This window comes from Botrytis cinerea, chromosome 12 (genome assembly GCF_000143535.2).
Source record: "Botrytis cinerea B05.10 chromosome 12, complete sequence".
Classification (NCBI taxonomy): domain Eukaryota; kingdom Fungi; phylum Ascomycota; class Leotiomycetes; order Helotiales; family Sclerotiniaceae; genus Botrytis; species Botrytis cinerea.
In genome coordinates, this window is record NC_037321.1 from 383141 (window position 1) to 403862 (window position 20722).

The 20722-nt window shown below is 43.6% G+C and overlaps 4 protein-coding genes across 4 annotated transcripts; 1 reads left to right on the forward strand and 3 right to left on the reverse strand.

The window, feature by feature from the left end:
* Positions 1 to 927: 927 nt before the first annotated feature.
* BCIN_12g01140 (hypothetical protein) lies at positions 928 to 8858 on the reverse strand. Its single transcript, XM_024696226.1, has 2 exons — positions 8166 to 8858; positions 928 to 8099 (listed from the first exon to the last, which is right to left on the reverse strand). The coding sequence occupies exons 1-2, from the start codon at positions 8643 to 8645 to the stop codon at positions 1479 to 1481; spliced, it is 7101 nt and encodes a 2366-aa protein (XP_024552032.1). The 5' UTR covers positions 8646 to 8858; the 3' UTR covers positions 928 to 1478.
* A 1023-nt stretch (positions 8859 to 9881) lies between these two features.
* Positions 9882 to 11999, reverse strand: BCIN_12g01150 (hypothetical protein). The gene is made up of 2 exons (XM_001557824.2): positions 10846 to 11999; positions 9882 to 10796 (listed from the first exon to the last, which is right to left on the reverse strand). Exons 1-2 carry the CDS (start codon positions 11469 to 11471, stop codon positions 10424 to 10426), a joined length of 999 nt encoding a protein of 332 aa, XP_001557874.1. The 5' UTR covers positions 11472 to 11999; the 3' UTR covers positions 9882 to 10423.
* A 2073-nt stretch (positions 12000 to 14072) lies between these two features.
* Positions 14073 to 16233, reverse strand: BCIN_12g01160 (hypothetical protein). The gene is made up of 2 exons (XM_024696227.1): positions 14860 to 16233; positions 14073 to 14812 (listed from the first exon to the last, which is right to left on the reverse strand). Exons 1-2 carry the CDS (start codon positions 15927 to 15929, stop codon positions 14353 to 14355), a joined length of 1530 nt encoding a protein of 509 aa, XP_024552033.1. The 5' UTR covers positions 15930 to 16233; the 3' UTR covers positions 14073 to 14352.
* Positions 16234 to 16697: 464 nt separating this feature from the next.
* BCIN_12g01170 (hypothetical protein) lies at positions 16698 to 18947 on the forward strand. Its single transcript, XM_024696228.1, has 3 exons — positions 16698 to 17101; positions 17165 to 17655; positions 17708 to 18947. Exons 1-3 carry the CDS (start codon positions 16888 to 16890, stop codon positions 18875 to 18877), a joined length of 1875 nt encoding a protein of 624 aa, XP_024552034.1. The 5' UTR covers positions 16698 to 16887; the 3' UTR covers positions 18878 to 18947.
* The last annotated feature ends 1775 nt before the right edge of the window (positions 18948 to 20722 follow it).

Below are 20722 nucleotides of genomic sequence, written 5' to 3' on the forward strand. Positions count from 1 at the left end.
TAAATATGCTATCCAGGAGAGGGCCGTGTTGGACGCATCATCGGAAACCTGCTTCTCACGTACTGCGCTCGTCACTTGCTAATCTCTAAGTGCCCTCTCAAACGCCTCTCAAGTGTCTTTCATTACCCAGAAACTTCACCGCATAAGCATCAGAGACCGACCTCTGGCACCCTGCATGGAGCCGCAGTATCTAATATTGACAGCGCCTCCTACACTTATGAATCACGCACACGTCAGCAATTGCAAAATTACAAAAATTGACTCTCACGCGCCCAGCCGTAACACATCTGACATTTAAAATCCGATCAAGACGTGTTCGTTTCCAGACGCCTCACTTGCATATCCATCTTCCCAAAACACTAAACCATCATACTATCATACCGGCTTCTGACTACCCGCATCCCGCATTCCACACACTGAGTATATCCCCAAAATAAAAATTTCCCTTGTTTCAATATTTCGAAAGACATGCCAAAAAAAAAACAATTTTCTTCCTCTCAACTTCAGCAGCGCCTCTTGCTATCAAACCCAAGCTTGCATAACACTACCAACCGCCGTTTCCCCACCTATCCACTACATACCCACTCTAGAATCCAATTCCCCGCCATTCTCATTACCACCTGGTTGTCAAAGTTCTGTATGTCTCATATGCATGTACATGTATAGATGACGGGAAGCGCCCGCATGCTTAGCTCGGTTGGCGGTTGTTACACCGCCTATCTGTCGTTACACAAAAGCCTTTGGTTCACACACACCGTTACGCCACGCCACGCCGTCTTGCATGCAAAATTTTGATAGCTTTTGCGAGTCGTGCATTATTCTGGGTAGTGAAGAACGTGATTGAAAATTAATCATGTGGTTTGTATATCACGTGGTGTGGTCGTTCAAGGATTTCCAACGAAGGGGAGACAGCAGAGAAAGATGGGGTGAAAATTGAACTCATAAGATTAATCGATTGAATATCATACAAAACAGAATAGCTACTTTAAAGGCCCAAAATAGAGGATATGCATAAATGAACATGCATAGATCTACAATACACTCCCAAACTCCTCTTCAAACCAGACTCCCCTTTCCAATCTCTCCCACTATCTTAGTGATCCAAACCCCTTTCCAAGTCAAAATCCTCGCTTACTCCATATCCTCGCTCTGAATTACTAAGTCCCCATCCTCCCCACCCCCTCTTCCAACCAGTCTACATCAATCTTCGTTACCTCCCCCTCATACTTTCCCTCCTCCCTCACTTTATCCACCAAACCGCTCGTTCTCTTCAATCTTTCCCTCCATCCTTCTACCCACACAAACGCTAATTTGTATTGTCCCTTCGCAATTCCCCTCTCTCCCATCCCCTCTGTTCTCTTCTCGACCTCATCCTTCCCCTTCTCCACCACTTTCCTTGGCCTTCTACCAGCTCTCCATTTCATTTTTCTAGACCTTCTAAAACCCTTTTGTTTCCTTAAAGATACAGGGTGAACAAGTCAATTCCCATCCTTCAAGAGAGGCTCTCTCTCCGCACCTTTCATACTCCCTACTCCCGAACCCCCCATCCATCCCGCACTTCCCTTCTCCCCGCTATTCGTAAAATAGGGGTCATCTTCATCTCCATATAGCTTTCCCCTATCAAAACTTCCACTACTCCTATGCCCCGGTAATCCAAAGGCCGGACTAGGTGATCTTCCATCGCCGTCTAAACTCTTTGGCAGGAAGTCTGCGTCTGTGTCTGGATCATAGTCATCTTTGGCAGTGGCATTGACCTTGGCGTTAGCATTTGTATTCACATTTGCATCCACCTTAGAGTTCGCGTTTTCCCCAAAACTCAAACTCGATCGCTTTGACAAACTCTCACTCCTGCTTCTCAGACTCGAGACCGAAAGACTATGTGGTCTGGTTTGAACCGGCGTATTCGAACGACTCGGTGAACCAACATTGAAAATACTCATTCCGGAGAGCGGTCTCTGTTTAGGAGGTGGACTTGAATCGGCTGGTCCTGCTTCAAATAGAGAGCGTGTTCTAGCAAAGATAGAACTAACAGGTCTTGGATTACGTTGTGGAGATGCGGTTTCTTTTTCCGGGGTCGCTGCTTTGTAGGGATCTTCTGATTGTGTCCAAGGAACGGAATGGAGGTTTGGTGGTAGTTGAGAAGTTGATTTTTCTTCGGTCTGGGTGGGAGTTTGAGCCGTGAATATTGGCGTTGATGCAGGTGCATTGGAACTCAAGATCTTCTCAGGAGGAATAAGTGATGGTGGATTTGGTGCTAGAACTGGAGGATATTCTTGATCCACGTGTACGTTACTTACGTTAAAGGAAGATGAATGTGCAGGGCTTGGAATTGGAGATTTGTATTCTTGCGGATTGAAAGGGTCAAATTCAACAGCATCTTGTAGATTAGGAGATTTGTATTCTTGTGGGTTGAAGGTGTCAAATTCTGCAGCATCCTGTAGATTAGGAGATTTGATAATTTCATCAAGGTTTTGTTCTTGGTTTGCAGAATCGTCCTGGGTATCATCATTAGGATGTGGCCATCCTTCAGATGACTCAAATTCCGTTGTCATCATCTGACTAATGTGTGGTTGTTGAGATACAGGATCAGAGTATTGAGGTTGTTGAGGTGGAGTTGCAGGACCTGACTCACCATCATCTGATGCATAATGTTCAAATGATGGAACTGTATCAACTGTATGGGAGCGGTTACGACCATTGTCGTTGTTCAATTGAGTTCTGTAATCTGGTTGCTGCTCACCGTCTTGGGAATATCCCCATCCATTATAGGCGTTGTTGATAGAGGCATCTAAGTAATTTCGGTGTTCATCTGGTGGAAATCTCTCAGATCTTGACCTAGGACTCAATATAGGTGACTGATGTGGTTCCGGTGAAGGGGTCAGACTGCTTCGGATCTGTGAAACTCTCGAGAATACTGCTTCATGCTCTGGACTTAAATCACTGTTTCGGTGATACAACGATGCTGGACGTCGAGGTTTAGGTTTGGGAGTGAGGTTGTTATTCTCCACAAGGTCTTCCTCTTCCACGGGCTCGGACTTTTCACGATTTTCCTCAATCTCAGGACTTGGCTCTAACACCCGTGGTAGGTCCGTAGCATTAGAAACGGTCGCGTTTTCAATTGGTGCTTCTGGAATACCATCGACTAATTTATCTGTGCCACTGACTTCGTGAGGCGACTCCTTTTCTTTGACATCGGAGCCAAACATCAGTGCCATTGGTGTCTGTGGTCTTTTCCTCGACTCAAAATCGGAAACCTCAAGATTGGATCCGCTTGGATGGTCAAGCTCGTCTGGAAGGATTTCTGTTGAGATTTCCTTGATAGATGGATTTTCTGACTTTGATACTACTAAATCGTTTTCTCTTTGTTCTTTCAACCCATTATCATCAACAGAGTCCTCATACTGCCAATGTGGATGGAAGAATCTACTCTTTGGCATGTCTCCTTCCTCCTCCTCGTCGTCATCCTCGTGATCTTCGCCGACACGAGAGGCACCATCATGTGATTCTTCCCGGATAGTCTCAAGATAAGGAAGCGGTCCCTCCTCATCTTCCCCAGATTCATCCCATTCATCTTCACTTCCAGAATAAGGTTCTGTTTCCTCGCCTTGTTCGGTCTTTTCACCATCTGAGTCCGAGTCTTCTGGATTGTGATCTTCATGCTCATACTGTAAAGCGGTAACTTCCTCACTTGGCTCTTCAGTGGCTGACTCGACACTTTGTTCATCACTCAAAACTGCATCTGGGTGTTCGAAAGGGTTTAGATGCTCATCTTGCTGAATGAGTGCGGTGTGGAAATCTTCTTCTTCCTTGTGTTCTGCACTTTGGGGTTTTTCGTTTAGGGTATCCGATGGCTCTTTAGGTTCGAGTTTTTGGGGTTCATGTTCAGCAACAACATGGCTCTTTTCTTTTTCACCCTCAACATCAGCAGATTTGTCCCCATTCTCTTGTTGTTGACTAAGCAGTTTCATTTGCTCATTTAGCAAAGCAATTTCTTCTCTTGCTGCGGTATCTTCGGCACTCTCTCTTCTTGGTCTCTCTTGCTCTGCTTCAACAATTTCGCTTTTGTCCAAATCATTGCCATTATTCTCTGTGCTCATATCAACAGGTTTATTCTCTTGTTCAGTGGCTTGTTCTTCCTCTACAGCTTTCATAAACTCTGCGTTCAAACGAGCAATCTCCTCTCTAGCACGAACATCTTCAGGGTCTTCGTGTGGTGCTTGTTGAGGTTGAGGTTGGATATCTGGTTTAGTTTCTTCCACTTTTGGCTCAGTGTTGATTGATTCCGATTCGATGGCAGCAGGCTGTTCGCTTTCTTGAGAGAATAGTTCGTCGTGGATCGCTTCAGAATTCGCCGAGTTGTTTGGGCTTGGGTGTGACTCATCTTCTGTCTCGAGATTGATAGGATGCCCAGTTTCTCTAGGCTTTTCAATGTGATGGTCTTGTGCCTCGTCGATCTCTCTTTCTTCATGAACAGGATCGACACTTTCGTCATTTACGCTGCCCTTATCATTATCATCGTCTCTCTCGGCATTCATTTGTTTTACCTCGAGCGGCAGTACAGATGCTTCGCCATTCGAGCTTTCTAGAGCAGATGTCTCTGGCACCGAGGTAATGGTCTGAGGCGCGGAACTTATATCTTGTTGGCTTTCGGGTTCTGCTATGCTTTCTTTCAATGGTATTTCATCGGCAAGATGAAGCATCTCTTGCACTGGCTCCTCGCTAGAAGTGGTAGGAAGTTCCTTGTCTTCAGGGTGTTCTTGAGTCTCCAGTGTAGAATCATTATTTGTCTGCTCTAGGACTTCCTTGACTTCTTGATGTATAGGTGCCTCATTTTCCGAAGTCAATGGCTCAGTCTCAACAACTTGTTCCGGCGTTTGAATATCTTCAGGAGTCGATTGACTTAATGTTGTTGGTTCCACGCTTTCAATCTTGTGAGAGACAGAAGTTTCCCCAACTTCAGGATGTTCGTGGCTCATTTCCTTTGAATCGATATGATTTTCTTCTTGAATCATGTCACCTGAGTGGAGACTTTCATCATCGTCAATGGCAGTCTTTTGAATTGTCGGCGAAGGCAGTGGTGACCCAACGTCCAAATTTAAAGTTGCTTCTCCCGTGCCTTCGAACTCTTGAGGGCCAGATGCGGCTGCTTCCTCCATTATTCGTACTTGATCTGTACTATCAGCCACTACCAGTGGTTCTTCACTCTCTTGGTCGATCTTTAGGTCTTTGTTCTCAATGCCAGGAAGTGATACTTCAGAGATAGTTCCCTGTTCCTTGGTAGCGGGCTCACTCTCTGGTGCATTGCTATTCTCTTGCTGAACAGCAGCTGGCTCATCAATTTGGTACTTGATGTGACCTGGTAATTGAACAGGATCAACGGTCCCCGAGATCTCATTCGTATCACTAATAGGAGCTTCTTCAACCTGTTTCTCATCTACCGCTCTGTCGTCTTCTACTGGCACGTTCAGATCACGTGTACCAATATCAGGAGACTCAACCGCGTCTTGGATTTGTTCGGGAATCGTAATAGCCGGCTCAGCAGCTATCTCAGTCTTTTCGGGGGTGTCATTCGAAACGATATCATGAGTTTCAGATAGCTCCATTTCGTGATTTGTATTGGTATCGGTTGGAGGATTTGCAGGAGAATCAATATCAGTATCTTCGGCATGATGCTCCTCTTGCGGCAGAACAGTAGCTTCATCGATAACATCATTGTCCTTGCTAGCAGATTCAAGATCGGTGGGTAACACATGAGTTTCAAAATCCTCATGGCCTTCGATGTCTGGTAATATCACATCCGGGGTGGGCTCTGAGTGTAGAAAATATTCATTTGAGATGCTTCTCGTCTCCTCTACTTCGGATGAGACAGATGGCGATCTTTCATGTTTTTCGAGAGCATGTCCGCTTTCAGAATTCTCGGTATCTTCAGGCTTTAAATCCATACTTGCAGCATCTTCAAAGCCCTTTTCAGACTCTTTAATTTGCTCATTGTGATCTTGGTCTGGATTTACGTCCTCGACTTTAGATTCATTCACGTGTTCTAATGCCTTGGTATCTGTGGACTCTCCACCAGCAATATCTTGCTCGGTCACATTGAGCTGTGCATCCTGGATCAAACTAGGCATAGGTTCGGAGATAGAATCTTCAGCCTTTATAGGTTCAATAGGTTCCACTTCGTCTTTGCCAACTTCTGGTAGATCGCTTGACAAGAACTCAGACTCTAGTGCTGGTTCCTCATTGAGCTGAGCGCTCTCTGATTCTACTGGATCTGGCAGAGGTGTTAAAATTGCCTTAGATTCAGGTTCCTCAGGTGCGACATTTTCACTTTTATTGGCAGACTCCGAGTCATCAGGAGTTATCTCCGGAGTCTCATCTAGTTGATCAGCCTCTGCATCGGCTGGATCAGGAAGTGTTGTTTCAATGGCTTCTTCCATAGATTCCTTTAGAACGTTCGACTCGTTATCGTGGACCAGTTCTGGGTCATCGTGAATTTTCTTCTCTTCAATTGATGCTTGGTTCGCATCTTCTTGAATGTCTAGGATCACAGAATCCTTGGGCATCGAATCATCCTCATTATCTATCTCCGAGTCACCCTGATCATTGATGGCAGTGTCAGACTCTTCGTCAGGCACAGGAGCTAAGATTTCCTTGTTCTTCAAGCTCAGGGGCATCTCATAAACTGTGCTGTGTTGAGCTTCGTTTGGATGTTCATCGACAGCTAATGTCTCATTCTGTGATGCTTCATGATTCTCAAGTGGGGGATCGTGATTTGATGGTTCCTCTAATGAAGGCTCCTCATCTAAAAGTTGCTCTGGGGTTTCGATCTGGACTGGATCGTGTGTTATACCATTTACTTGCACTTCTGGTTCGAGAGATTCTGCGTTTTCATTTTCGGATTCATTGTTCTCAGAGATAATTTGATCTTTTGGGGCGCTGTCAACTTCGACTGTCTCGGGAATTGTCTTTGGTTCAGAGTCATCATTTTCAATCTGAATATCGGGGGCTTCGACGACTGGTGTGCCGTCGTCTTGAGGTAAAGTATCTTCTTTCGGAAGGTCTTTATCCTCTGACTCGTTTTCACTTGCAGAATGCCCTGTCTCAACAGGTTCTTGAACATGTGGCGCTTCCAATTCTGTAGTTTGCGCAGTCGGAGAAACATTCTTGGCTTCCAGCTGAGGAACCATTGCTTCATTTGCTTCCTCCTCCATAGCACGTCGGATCTCCTCGTTCAGCTTAGCTATTTCTTCTCTGGCTGCTCTGTCTTCCGGAGATTCGTGTGGATCAAGCACTTGAACGGTCTCGGCTTCTTTGGGTGCCTCTGCCAGACTGCTGTCTTGCTTTGAATAGTCGTGTTCTTCGCCGTGAGGAGTTTCTGTTGATTGGCTCTCTCCGATGAGATCCTTTGTGATTTCCGGTTCTTGAGATACATGGTCCTGCTTTAGATTGTCGCTGGTCTCGTTTTGTGGAATATCAATTGACCGAGTCAAGTCAATTGTTTCCTTTGGGGTATCAGCGCTAGTGGATGTATCCTCCTGGGAAGGCTCAGGCGCGTCATCAATCTCCTTGGCCATTTCTTCTACAGGCTCTAATGGTTCTTGCTCAGAATGATTCTGACTACCTGGAGTAATGTTATCAACTCCGAGTTGCTGATCAACTTGATGTACCTCCTCAAGCTCCATGTGCTGCTCCTCAGGAACTAAGCCAGGAGTTTCTTCGATAGGCTGTGAGGATTCACCATTGTTCTCAATATTTGATGATTGCGCCACTTGCTCTTGGGGAACAACCTCCCTTGAGAATGAGGAATCTGGTTGAACTTCTAAGTCTTTTGTTGGCTCTACCACAAGGTCTTTTTCACTGTCCTTAGTATCAGCTACATTTTCCTGGGGATCTTCATCTTTGTGCTCGTTCACATCACGACCTAAATCTTCGTTTGTAATCGGATTTTTTTCCGCATCCTCCTCAGTGCCCTTGCTGTTCTGATTGTCTGATAATAAATCCGACTTTTGATTATTCAGTACAACCTTTCTGCGGCTCTTGTATTGGATCTTAGGTAGTACAGTCGGAATATTAAGTTGCTCGTCAATCTGTCTGTTGATTTCCTGTTTTCGTCAAAATATTAGTAAACCGACCAATATCGAGATAAAATTGATAGAATGAAAACATACCCTTCTCGCGGAATCTAAAGATTCCAAAGCTTTTTGCCCATCTATCATTTGTTGCTCTAACTCATCCTCCAATCTTTCCATTTTTTCATCGATTCCATCTTCAACTTCTTTATGTTGGCTTTGGAATTCGGCCTTCCTCTTCTCTTCCTCCTCTTGCCTTACCTTTTCTCTCTCTTTCACTGCGTTCTCGATTCTCAATTTTCTCTCCTCGTCTTCACGTTTCCTTCTCGCTGTTATCTCGTCTTCCTCTCTCTGAATTTGTTCCTGGATCTCTTGTTCCTGTTTAAGTCGTGCATCCTCTCCTTCTTTCGTCGCAATCTCATGAGCCATCTTCAATTGCTGAAGCTGTTCATCGCGATCTCTTTCTAATCGTGTAATTTCCGCATCATGGTTCGAAGTGTCGCTAATTAAAGCGATAGTCTTGTGAATTTCATCAATATTAGAATGCAATTTCGTGACTAAATCTGCCACCGACACCATTTTCCTTTCCAATTGAGGGATCGATCTCAAGCTTGCAATATTGTATAAGTAGGTATGTAAAGATAAACTTCTCAGCTGAGACAGTTTCCAATGAAATGAACGGAAATTTCAAGAAGTTCGGATGAAATATATGGATACAGAAACGAAAGTATGATACCACCAGCAATCCAATCACGAAGAATTAATTCTAGTGATTCAATGCGATCCAGTCGCTGTTGGAGTTTGTAGAAACAAAAACAGGAAACTGATTCAGAAGGACAACTCAGAAATGACGCTTTTCGTTTCTTACGAAAAGACTATTAGAGTAAAGATTGAAAGGATTATGCCAGTTTCACTAAAAACCACCATAATGGATCGAATGGGATTATTAGTATAAACATAAGCATGAGGTGCGTTGTTTCATGCTTCATGCTTTGATCGCTCATGATCGCTCAGACAATATATTTACACCTAGGGTAGCCCCTAATGCTCGAGGGTTTCTCAACATCGGCGCAGCGATGGAGGCTCGGGATTTTGATGTGTTTCCTGGATAAGTATGTTGCCACGCACTCGATATATCATTGACCTTGAGAGCCGCTGGCAATCGAACGCCTCCAGGCAAGATAGAATACGAGATTGGAGATATTATAGATTGCCGCCGTTCTTCAAAAGCCAGGGGGTAAATTCACGCCACAGTGTCCGAGCATGATGGTCACCTGACCGTGGAGTTCATCGCGCACGTGCTTGACCCTTATTATCGCCTGAGCGGAGTGCATGGCACTTTTCCTTTCTTCGCTTTTCAGGCCCAGTTCAATCTGTATCTCGTCTATGTTTCTTCAAACCGCACGAACTGATCCTTATTTAAACCCTTTCCAGTATCGTCACCAACAATCTAAAAGTCCCCAAGCCCCACTAGCGACTCGCTCAGGTTCCCTCAGACTCAATCTTAAACGCAGGAGTCATCATCCTTGTCAAACTCGCTCGAGATGCACAGATCTCCTACACGTTGCGAATGTGAAACTTCAAGCTCCAGATTCTGCTTTTCTATAACCAATCCCAATCCTCCAAACGCCTGTACGTAAGACGCCAGCTTTGGTACGTAAGATTCAGGATCAACGTCCGAAAGAAGAGCAAATAAAAATTAAGGTTCAGGACAATGCGTGGTGTGAACTTTTAATGTGCAATTGCCGAATCCCGCGTATATTTTCCGCGGGAGGATTGCAGGAGGAATGTGGTTCATGAGTTCATGAGCTCGAGTAAGAAGTAAATTGTAAGGCTGTTCGCCAAGGATGTGGTTATCATCACGAAATTTTTGATTTTTGGGGTTTGCTATCAGTTTCCAAGTATAAAGCGTGATTGTTCATTGAACTATATATGTTAAAACCAAACAAACCCAATCTTGCATTATTTTGGTTCGTATTATACATTCTAAACTGAGGTAATGATCGTGTCTCGTGACTGCAATATTGCTAGTCTTTATTCCAACCACAAACAAAAAAAAGAAGAAGAAAAAGTAATAATGATGTTGTAGCCAGAGAATTTGTAGCCCGGGAGTGGAAGGAGGGCTCAATATTCAGGCTTCAGCTAGAAGAATCTTTGCTCCATCAACTAGAACTCCGGGCCAGTTATCCCGGGCGTGTCATGTTCATTCCCATCCCTCAATATATGCCTTCCTTCCATTCGAATCCCACCGTTCTCGATTACTCGCGCAAAAATTCTATAAATGGTATAGTTCCCCCCCCCTTTAAAAAATAAATCATGTACACTTCCCATAACTCGTTTCATGGTCCCAAGCCCATTCAAATTCGTGACATATTTTCTTTTTGAGCCCTAGCGGTTCTTGATCTGAATTGGTCTCTGAATTGCATTCTACCGATGGTGCCGTAGGAGAGTGTGCCAATGAATAGAATTGCCCATACACCTGTGATAACACCACCAATTGGGAAGATCAAGATATTAAGACCTGGAACCACGAAAGGAGATTCAGAGGCGACGACGAGAGTTTGAATAGGTGGTTGAACGACAGTCTTAGTAACTCCAGCAGCTTGTGTGGAGAATTCACCATTAACGAAAGAGGCTTGGTTGGTATTAAGAGTTGTGTTCACGGTTCCACCGGAGACATCTCTACCAGTTAAAGTCACTGTTGGAGTTAAGAGTGCTTCCATGGTTGAGCTAAAACAAATCAGATTAGAATTCTTTAGATTCTTGAATTTCAACATACCTGTCCATCTCTATGCCAATATATTCCTTATTCATTTGGCCAACAAACGCATATGATTGAACTAAAGTTATGGTCCTTCCCGTAGTGGTGTTTGTTGTTGATTGCCGTTTTGAATTTGCTCGTGGCCATGAAATTAAAGATGTACCATCGCTTCTGGCCATCAACGTCGACATATTAACAGCCGATACTGTAGCTCCTTCGTAACTCAATCCAACCTGAACATCCTGACTTGGAATATTGGCAAATGTTCCTGTGGGAGCAGAAACATTATATATTCGGAGGTCGGCCTTGAAAACTCCAGTACTGTTGTCGGCATATGGCAAGTTGTAACAAACTGCCAACCCGGATGGATTGGTAGCCTGTCCATTCAATAAATCAAGTGCTTGAGTGCATGCTGCCTCAGTTTGAGTATTCCAATCCGAAGCGTTCGTAGCTGCTGTGGTTGCTGCTGTGGTTGCTGGTGCATCCGTGATAGATCTCCTGCGATCTTCAATAATATTATTCATATATCGCCTTAACATCTCCTCCTGATTATCTCGACGAACCACCGGCTTCATATCCATAATTCCTGCGCTAACATGACCGGCAAGTAAAAGCGATGCCGTCACGGCTGCGTGCCAAAACATAATGGGCGGTGTTGATTAAAAAAGTCGAGATCGGCGAGTAAGAAAGACCAAGATTGGTTTAAGGATTAGTAAATTTTAATCTGAATGACCCGACCGGCGGAGAGAAAGAATGTAGAGAACTTCCTGCCTCAAGCAAGAGGTAGAAAACAACTTCAAAAAGAAAAGAAGGTATAGAGAAGAAATGGGCCTGCCCAAGAATCGAAGTGGGAGAAGTGGCGATGATATTGTTTAGTTTGCCAACCCAAGAATGATATTATGAATGTAAGAAGGAAGAAAGGAACAAGAAGAAGGATAGGAATAGTCTAAAGGTGCCATGCCACATGAAAATGCTAGACAGGCTTAGCATGGAAAATTACGAATCCCGTAACAGAAAGTCGTGGGTATTCGGAAGAAAAAAACCACGATATGAAGCTCATACCATGGGGTGATCTCAACTCGTCGATACAAAATGGGCATGAGCATGTCAGCAACTCCAGACAAATAGTGTCGGACTTGACGGCTCTTGGTTTGGGAGGTCAACTTTGACCCTGTCTGCTAAGAGATCATTCCATAATCGGAACTAGTGGATTTTCTACTTATGGAGGGGTGCAGCATGTGCGAGACGTCTGAGGGTCGGTCCTATGGCGATGTTGAGACAGCGAGACCATCGTATGGTGCGCGGTCAAGCTTTTCACAGATAATGTTGATTGGAAGACTCTTAATGAATGAATGTGATCGACACAAGGGGGGCACGACTTGTCAGATGGGTGGCGGTTACAGATGACGCTTGTCAATATATGCATGCCGTCGATAGAGCGCTTAGAGTAATGAAGTATCCAGAGTATTAATCTGGGGACAGGAAAATATGATCCACGGCACCCAAAAGGATGTCCTACCACGGAAGGATTCGGCATCGCAGGACCATGATAGGTACAGTTATCAGTCAATCAAACCTCTCCAATGGCCCTTGGATTGAAGAGGGCTCCAGCGTTTTCGAAATGAGTTGTTGAGACTGAATGTTGTCTGGGAAAACGAGGTGTGAAGCTTTCCGAGTCTCATCATCAATCAATACCTTGTCAAACTTGGCATAAAATGATGCCAACTAGGCTTGATCGGTTAAAAGCCGACGGGGTTTTTGTGAGACTAGCCGAATTGAGTAGCAAAATTTGCTACTTCCGGATTTTCAACTTGGCCGAAGTATCACAGACCCTTTCACCTACCTTTCACTTACATTGACAACCAACGAAACGCGAATAACCTCATATAATCTCTTTACAATCTCAGTCAAACTTCAATACTGATCAGCCAGTGAAGTGGTAGGATTTCATGATCCCACTTTCTTCAATTGTCATCTGATATACTCAATGATTTTACACGGCGGGAAAATACGACACAAATTCTTCAACATCATCTCAATGGATGTCAAGTCTTCCCGCCCGGCACGCATATATGTGGGTGTACTTACACCATCTTCTAAAGACTGGCTGAGGATGCTCCAAATGAAATTCGTTGAAGATTTTCATGCGGCAGCAAACAAATGAGAGGTCGTGAATGTTCCTCTAAGCGCCCTGTGTGAGATCCGTTCAACTGTTGGTTAGATCAATATTAGATCTGCTGCGCCAATCGTTCCGGATCAACACGTTTTTCATCTGACATCGACGAGCCCTAATTCTAATTCGATGTGATATAAGACAAAGCGGCCTCTCTCCATTTTTGATCATGGTTTTATTTCTATTTTTCGTATATATTTTTAGGTAGGTTACATTCTGCCACCATTCAATGTTATTTTCTGAGCCAGATTTCATCGGCCAAGATTCAAGGAGTCAGCAAATATATCATTTCTAAAATCCGATGAAAGTCCACGGTGAATGAAAGCAGAGGATGCGAGAGTCTTCTAATTCACGTGTCGGAACACTGTAGTACTATGAACTCATCCTACTGACGTGTTCCTATACCCCTGCAGTGTCGCTTTTTACCGTTACATCTTGAAACGTCATTCGTCGCTCGATCCATCGCGATGCCAGTCAGCTCGTGAAGATTTCTTTGCCGTCGCATGACATTTGCTACAATTTTTACACTCAGCCTCTGAAGTGGGGTCAATAGTCGGCCGCTTGTATCGTAAAGCTAAATTTACACAAGCATGTGAGCACCAGCAAGGATTTGCAGCGCAAAAATGTGCCTTCTAGATCACGGCATATGAATACGGGCCTCGTAGCAGGCTTCGTACTATTTTCCTGCTTTTACTATGTTACTGTTTTGACCCTATTCTAATCAAGTCGAATACATTTTCACAAACTCACCGCCTGACTTGATGCGGTACAAACTGTCTTTTTATCCAGCAAATTCTGACATTGACTGTTGTATTGATTGTCTGGGTTACAGATTTCTTCATCAGCCTCTCTCGCTAGATGAGAGGGCACTCAAAGGGCTTAACGAATTCCCTTCTTGCTTTTATCATATGCATTAACCGTAGGATTTATCTGCGTCACAGCATAATCAGTTTCTTTTGATCTCGAAAAGAAAGTCTCAGAAGCTCATCACACAGGCAGCGCTCGCGATGCTTTGCCTAAGAAGGTGCTTTAAATAAAGGCTTCAGCAATCCTCTAGGGTTAGCAGTACTCTTGCTGACATTGATCTATCTACTCTTGCGTTACTGTTAGTCTAACAACTTTATGTGACCTATTTCTTCTGTCGTGCGTCGATCAAACCGATCATAAACACTGGTGTTTTATTTTCATCTAACAAATTTATTGTCATGATCATGAACATCATTCAAGCATCAATCCATAAGTTTTAGCATGAACCTACAGATGCTCAACTCCTGGACATTGAACCCCGCTTTTTATGAGAATACCAAAATAGATGATCGAATTATATGTCATGGTGAAATGTTGACTTAACATTAACCACAAATTTCGGCCCCAGCCTGGAACTCAAGGAAACTATCTAGATAAGTCCTCAGGCGAAGTAATATTCGAACCAATATCCACGTTACAATCAAGCCTAACCAAACTCCACAGATTATTCCAAGTCCTGCAAGAAGCCTTGCATCTACAATGAATAGTATCAACAAAGTCTTCAATCCATCAGTGATCGTTATGAGCCAACTATACAACGGTATTCTAAAGTTAGGAATAGTATCTATTAATTTAGTTGTTTCCAATATTTCGGCCATCTTGCACGCTACACGATTACCGATACTATCCCATGTTGCTTCTTCTGCCATTCTTCGACTCTCAATACTCATGGTTGATCTCAATTTAGGATCGTTGCCAAGTTTCAAGACCCTTTCAACAAATCCTGTAAGGTTTGATGGGGCCACCAAATAACCTGATCTATTTTCTGCAACAATTTCTGAAGGGCTAATAATGGTCAGCTTGTCCCAAATCCATGAAAGGGCCTAACTTACCCTCCCTCATCTCTGGCAATGACTGGTACACCACTTGCCATTGATTCTAAAACCACCAGACCAAAGGTCTCAGTGATTGAACAATGCAAAAATATATCGGCAGAAGCATAAGCTGAGGCTAGTGCTTCGCCTCTTAGCATCCCGGTGAAGATGACTTTTCCCTTCATCACTAGGTCTGCAAACAAATTTTTGATTTCGTGTTCAACCTTTTGACTCTGGTTGCCCCCAACTATGATGAGCTTGAATGGGAAATCTCTCTTAACCAACTCATCTGCTACGTCACTCAAAAACTCGAACCCTTTTTCTGGTGCAAGTCTAGCTACACAAATCATGATCAGCTCGCCATTCGGAGCCCAGTCCTTTCGATGTTCTTCTAGTCGTTTCGAAGGATGAAACATAGAACCATCAACCCCTCTTCTCAAATTTATCATCTTTTTCACCGGTACTCCTGTCTTGACTAGATATCTTTTCACAAATGCACTTGGATAAAATATTGCCTTGACACCCTCCCATCGAAAAAGATACCCTTGTACACTTCCAAATACCCAAACTGCCCATTTATTTAACGGGGTTGGAAATAATATATCGCAATAGCCTGATAAATCCGTTTGGAAATTCAGTAATACCGGAACTTGTTCTTTTTTCTGCTGTTGTCTTAACTGTAACAAGATCTGAAATCCTAGAGATGCAGGACTTGCCAGATATATCAAATCTGGTTTTGATCCGAATGTCCCAGCATATAGTTTCGACAGACGTACAGGATAAACCACCGAAAGTTCTGGATTGTAAGGTAATGGATATCCTTTCAATCTCAATTCGATATGATTGGCATCAGTTATTGTGGGAGCAATCGGGACTGCACAGGTTGAATTATGAGGCGCTACAACTGCGACGGAGACACCATTTCTGCGAAGGTATTCCACCAAGTTTAACGTCGTTCTGCTCACGCCATTTACAGGTCCAAATGATTCTGTAGCGAGGAGGATACGCTTTCCCTTGAGAGCTGCTGGAAATTCCGATGGTGTATTTTGATTTGGACAATCTTTGGATAGCTCCATTCTCAAATCCATTTATTCAACGTATTGGAATTGTATTCCAAAAAAGATTATCATTGACTTAATCATTCTATCAAAAAAAACCCCCCAAATCTTTGAGTGGTGCCCAACCAACAAATTGATAAGGTCTTCTAATGGGTTACACTTTTCAGGCACGCGCCTAGGTCGTTATATCACAATTCCCATCATTCGCCTCTGTTATCAATCCTTCACATATCTATCCAGCATATTCTAACTGTGTATTTTGAGAAAGCTGTCTTCCCATGCTGTGCACAATCTCTATCTTATTGGATGTTTGTTTGTACAACCTCATTCAACCAATGAGAGGTGAGGACACAGCTCCACGTGGGGAAATTTCTGGTCCTGATTTTCGGAAACCAATTAATAGTTCCATGGTTAGATACGTCTTCTAGGGAATACTCAGTTATCAAACACCTCGTCAGAGGATAACCAATCTTAGAAAAAAGATATGTTACCAATATTATCTTTGTTTTGAGATGAGTCATGAGCCAGTGTTGCTGTCAACGTGTAAGAATTTGTTGGCTCTCGTCTCCTTTTCGAGTATCTTAGAACTTCTTCGTGATCCTATCCTGGTGATGAGTGATTTGGATTTTGGGAAGTCTTATCAATATGTTTGTGATGATGTCTCTAAGAGATGACGAAGGGCGACTAGCTCCAGTTGTGGAAGTGTACCTTCTGCTTCTGTCATCTGTTCCTTCCTAGTCTATGCTCTCAATCTCCGTTCTTCTCATGCTTTCGTTCTCATTGTCGATATCTACTATAGATTGATAGAAACTCACCTGTTAAAAGCTTCCTAACAAGACCGCAGTTTCTGTTCTTTTCTCCACTTCACTTCATGCGGTCCAAATTTGACACCTTAAATCTCAATCTTCAGCCTTCTCAAGCTTTTTCAAATAGTATATATGCTTCCTAGATATCTCTCATATTGCAAAGAAGATATAAACCACCAAGTATGCCACCAAAGGATTCGATGCCATTAGATACAGATGAAAGTACCCACGATACATCAACTGCACCCACAACACCTGATGGGAGTCTTACTTTCAGTCCCATGTTACAAGCTTTGAGTTTAGATGACGGGATCACATTCGAAAACTCTCTTAGAAATGAGAGCTCAACGCCTCATCTTGTGAAAAATGTATGTTGCGTAGGTGCGGGGTATGTAGGTATGTAATCTTCCGATCCCCAGACTGTCCTGCTAAGGGATTTTATTAACTTCTCGATCTTAGGCGGTCCAACAGCAGCTATCCTCGCGCTTCAGAATCCACAAATAATATTCACAGTTTTCGATAAAGATACTTCTCGCATAAAGCAATGGAATTCAAAACACTTACCAATTCACGAACCAGGCCTATCAGAGATTATACGTATATGTCGTGATGGATCGAGGGCATTTTCAATATCCTATGATCAATCGACTGAAAACGCCGAATCATCTTCTGAGGATTTCTCCGAGCATGCTAATCACATTCGCATTCCAGCACGATCGCCAAATTTGTTCTTCTCGGACAATGTCGAGAAATGTCTGGGCGAAGCAGATCTGATAATGATCGCAGTCAATACACCTACAAAAACTTATGGGATAGGTGCCGGAAAAGCAACAGATATGACAGCTGTAGAATCGGCTGTGCAAGATGTAGGAAAATTTGCAAAACATGGAGCTATTATCGTAGAGAAAAGTACCGTCCCTGGTCGAACTGGTGATTTTATCAAAGACATCGTATAGCGTTCCCCCCTCTCCTATTACAAGAAAGGATATTGACGCTCTCAAGCTCGCAATTCGCCGTCCTAATGAAATATTCCCGATCCTCTCATCTCCTGAATTCCTCTCCGCAGGCTCCGCCGTTCAAGATCTCCTACATCCAGACCGCATTCTGATTGGTTCTTCTTCCTCTCGCATCTCAAGTCTTGCAGCCCAATCCCTCGCTTCCCTTTACCACTGGATCCCTCCCCAGAACCTAATCCACACCACCACTGCCTCTTCCGAACTAGCGAAACTCGTTTCCAACGCCATGTTAGCCCAGCGAATAAGTTCCATCAATAGTATTTCCGCGATTTGCGAAGCTGTCAATGCGGATATCGATGAAGTGTCTTTGGCTGTAGGCCTAGATTCTCGGATTGGGGATAAATATCTTAAAGCGGGAATTGGATTTGGAGGGAGTTGTTTTGGCAAAGATATTAAATCTTTGATTTATTTGGCTGAGGGATTAGGGTTGGATGAAGTGGCGGCGTATTGGGAGAGTGTGATAATGGTTAACGAGTGGCAGAGAAGAAGATGGATTGAGAGGATTGTAAGGAAAATGGGTGGTGGATTGAGGGGAAAGAAGGTAGCGGTGCTGGGGTATACTTTTAAGCAAGGTACTGGGGATGTGAGGGAGAGTTTGGCGAGGAAGGTAGTTAGGATGTTGGATGAGGAGAAACCGGGGGAAATTGTGGTTTGGGATGACGGGTGTGATAGGAAGGTATTGAAGGAGGAGATAAACGGAATAGAGAGTGCGAGGGTAGAGGAGGACTTATACACGGCTTGTGAGATGGCAGACGCGCTTCTTATTTGTAGGGAGCTGGAAAACTCTACAAAGAGGAAAAGTGAGGAAAAGATTGATCCGAGACCATTTTTCGGATATCCTTCGGAAATGGATTTGTTGGATTTCAGGAAATATTTATTATCGCAGTCTTGTGCGGAGGTGAGCATGAATGACCCACTAGGAAGGTTTTATCCAGAACCACCTTGCGAGGAGAATTGCGCAAAATGCGAGCATGGGAAAGACACAAATACGGGGAAAGAGCAGGACATCGACTGGAAAAGAATAGTCAAGGGAATGAAAACACCACGATGGATATTTGATGGAAGGGGTGTTGTTAATAGGACTGAACTGGAGAATATTGGAAAAGATGTTGGAGTAGAGGTTAGGGTTGTAGGAGTGGGGAGGCAAGAATGGTAGATTGATCATTGGTCGGACATATGGTTATCTCAACAGAGGAAAATATGGTGATTGATGGAATTATATTGCATAACATTAAGCTTGGTCTCTAACTGCTTTGTCCAGTGCAACTCGTAGATCTTGGGGGTAAATTAGCTATTATATACATGAGTTAGTGGTGACTACACCCAACCAGGGAGTTTCTATCTTGTGAACATGGTTTTCTCCTGGTTATGTATAAGGATTTCATCTTGTGGACTAGGACTCACCTTCAAAGCAAGACCTACTCTTGCTCAGTATAGCGTTCAGCCATAGAAATAAACAAACTACATAGTTACCTCTTCGCTTCTATTCACGTTCAAAAACCTTGCCAAAGCTAAGATTCCTCTCTGAGGTATTGTCATCTCGACGATGTAACAAGCTTCTTATCCACTGTCGAATAATCTCCACTGTATGCAGCGTGGAATCTTGCTTTGTTCCCCATATTTACACAGATCGGAATACACTGGTTTGATAATGAATGACACGGTCTTTCTTTCCTTTCCCTCGAAATTTTGCATGATTCGTATGTACACCACGCCCCAGGAACATAGGTCGATTCGTTCACAGATGTTCCTCAAGCTTCTTTTAAAACTTGTGGGACGTATTCTATGCCGGTGATATTAATCGGATGTGATGGTATGTGGTTGGTAACTGGGAATGTTGGGTCTGTATAAAGCTAATCGGGGCGAGGAATGTCTTAGGGCATGTCCATAGAGTTGTTGATGTTGTTGTTGTTGAAACTGGAGTGAAAGATGCATCATACTCGTTGCATCCCTCGTTGTTTTTTATGTATCGTTGGCTCCGTCGAGTCAAGGTGGAGCATAATATTCGTGTCCGTATTGTTTTCCGTGGTGCTCTCTGCGGTAAGCGCACTTGCAGCTTTTCATGGTGCATGATATTGAGTCTGGCCATCTATGAATTCCTGTGCGGCATTGCGTCCAGCACAGTCCGTGATCTTCTCCGGGTAGAATTTGAGGCTCATGCGCCCCGTGTAATCTATTCATAGAGCGTGTACATATTTTAATAGAGTTCCATGGATACTCAAGCCGTCTCTGAGATTTGCTCCAGTACGTTCAATATGGGGTTAGCTCAGGGTGCGCTTTGCGGAGACAAGCGGTACCTATTTGGGAATTAGGGTTGATGAATTTTATAAAAAGAATCCTTGCCCATTGGCTATATTTAATGAAGATGATATACAAAAAGTGAAGTCGGAGTGAAGTGATGGCCACTAACCTTAGCGTCGCACTTGCAGTATTCCTGTCTCTTGTGATCAATGCTTCATTTGTTCCAACAAGCTCTCAAACCACAAACTTATCATATTGGAACCCATCTAAAGTTTTCCCCTTTCGTTATATAATGCTGGAAGCTCATCTTGTCCTTGATATATAATTGCTCACTTACTATCCTGATGTGCTTCAAACCCTTGTGTGGTATGGCTTTCGTTTTTCTTCTCTGGGAGATAGACTGAACGCTTAGAAGATGTCATTCGACGAACTAGTCGATCATTGCAGGTTCTCTAATTACGGCAAAATCACTGTATGGATCCTAACACTTCATCATATATTCCAAATATTCCCAAGGCTTTATTGACCCCTAAGTTTTGAGGTCGAGACATGGTCATGTGATATGGGCACTGTCTCCCAAGTTTGCTTAGCTCAATGCTTCAGAGAATGTTTATCAATCACCGCGTTTAAGAGAGTTTCACGATATCAGAAGACGGCCGGATCGTTCTTTAAGAAGTGGCAATCTACGTAAAGCATTGAGTGATGTTTACATAGTAATCATGTGATTTGTCAGACGAATCCCGGAAATCCGGCACAGGTT

Excerpts from the sequence above, each read along its gene's own strand:
- BCIN_12g01140 (XM_024696226.1), bottom strand. The coding sequence starts at position 8,645 with ATGGTGTCGGTGGCAGATTTAGTCACGAAATTGCATTCTAATATTGAT. Across the intron at positions 8,100-8,165 it reads CTTTAGATTCCGCGAGAAGG|GAAATCAACAGACAGATTGA; the intron begins GTATGTTTTCAT and ends TGACGAAAACAG.
- BCIN_12g01150 (XM_001557824.2), bottom strand. The coding sequence starts at position 11,471 with ATGTTTTGGCACGCAGCCGTGACGGCATCGCTTTTACTTGCCGGTCAT. Across the intron at positions 10,797-10,845 it reads ATTGGCATAGAGATGGACAG|CTCAACCATGGAAGCACTCT; the intron begins GTATGTTGAAAT and ends GATTTGTTTTAG.
- BCIN_12g01160 (XM_024696227.1), bottom strand. The coding sequence starts at position 15,929 with ATGGATTTGAGAATGGAGCTATCCAAAGATTGTCCAAATCAAAATACA. Across the intron at positions 14,813-14,859 it reads ATTGCCAGAGATGAGGGAGG|CCCTTCAGAAATTGTTGCAG; the intron begins GTAAGTTAGGCC and ends GACCATTATTAG.
- BCIN_12g01170 (XM_024696228.1), top strand. The coding sequence starts at position 16,888 with ATGCCACCAAAGGATTCGATGCCATTAGATACAGATGAAAGTACCCAC. Across the intron at positions 17,102-17,164 it reads CGTAGGTGCGGGGTATGTAG|GCGGTCCAACAGCAGCTATC; the intron begins GTATGTAATCTT and ends TCTCGATCTTAG. Across the intron at positions 17,656-17,707 it reads GTGATTTTATCAAAGACATC|CTCGCAATTCGCCGTCCTAA; the intron begins GTATAGCGTTCC and ends GACGCTCTCAAG.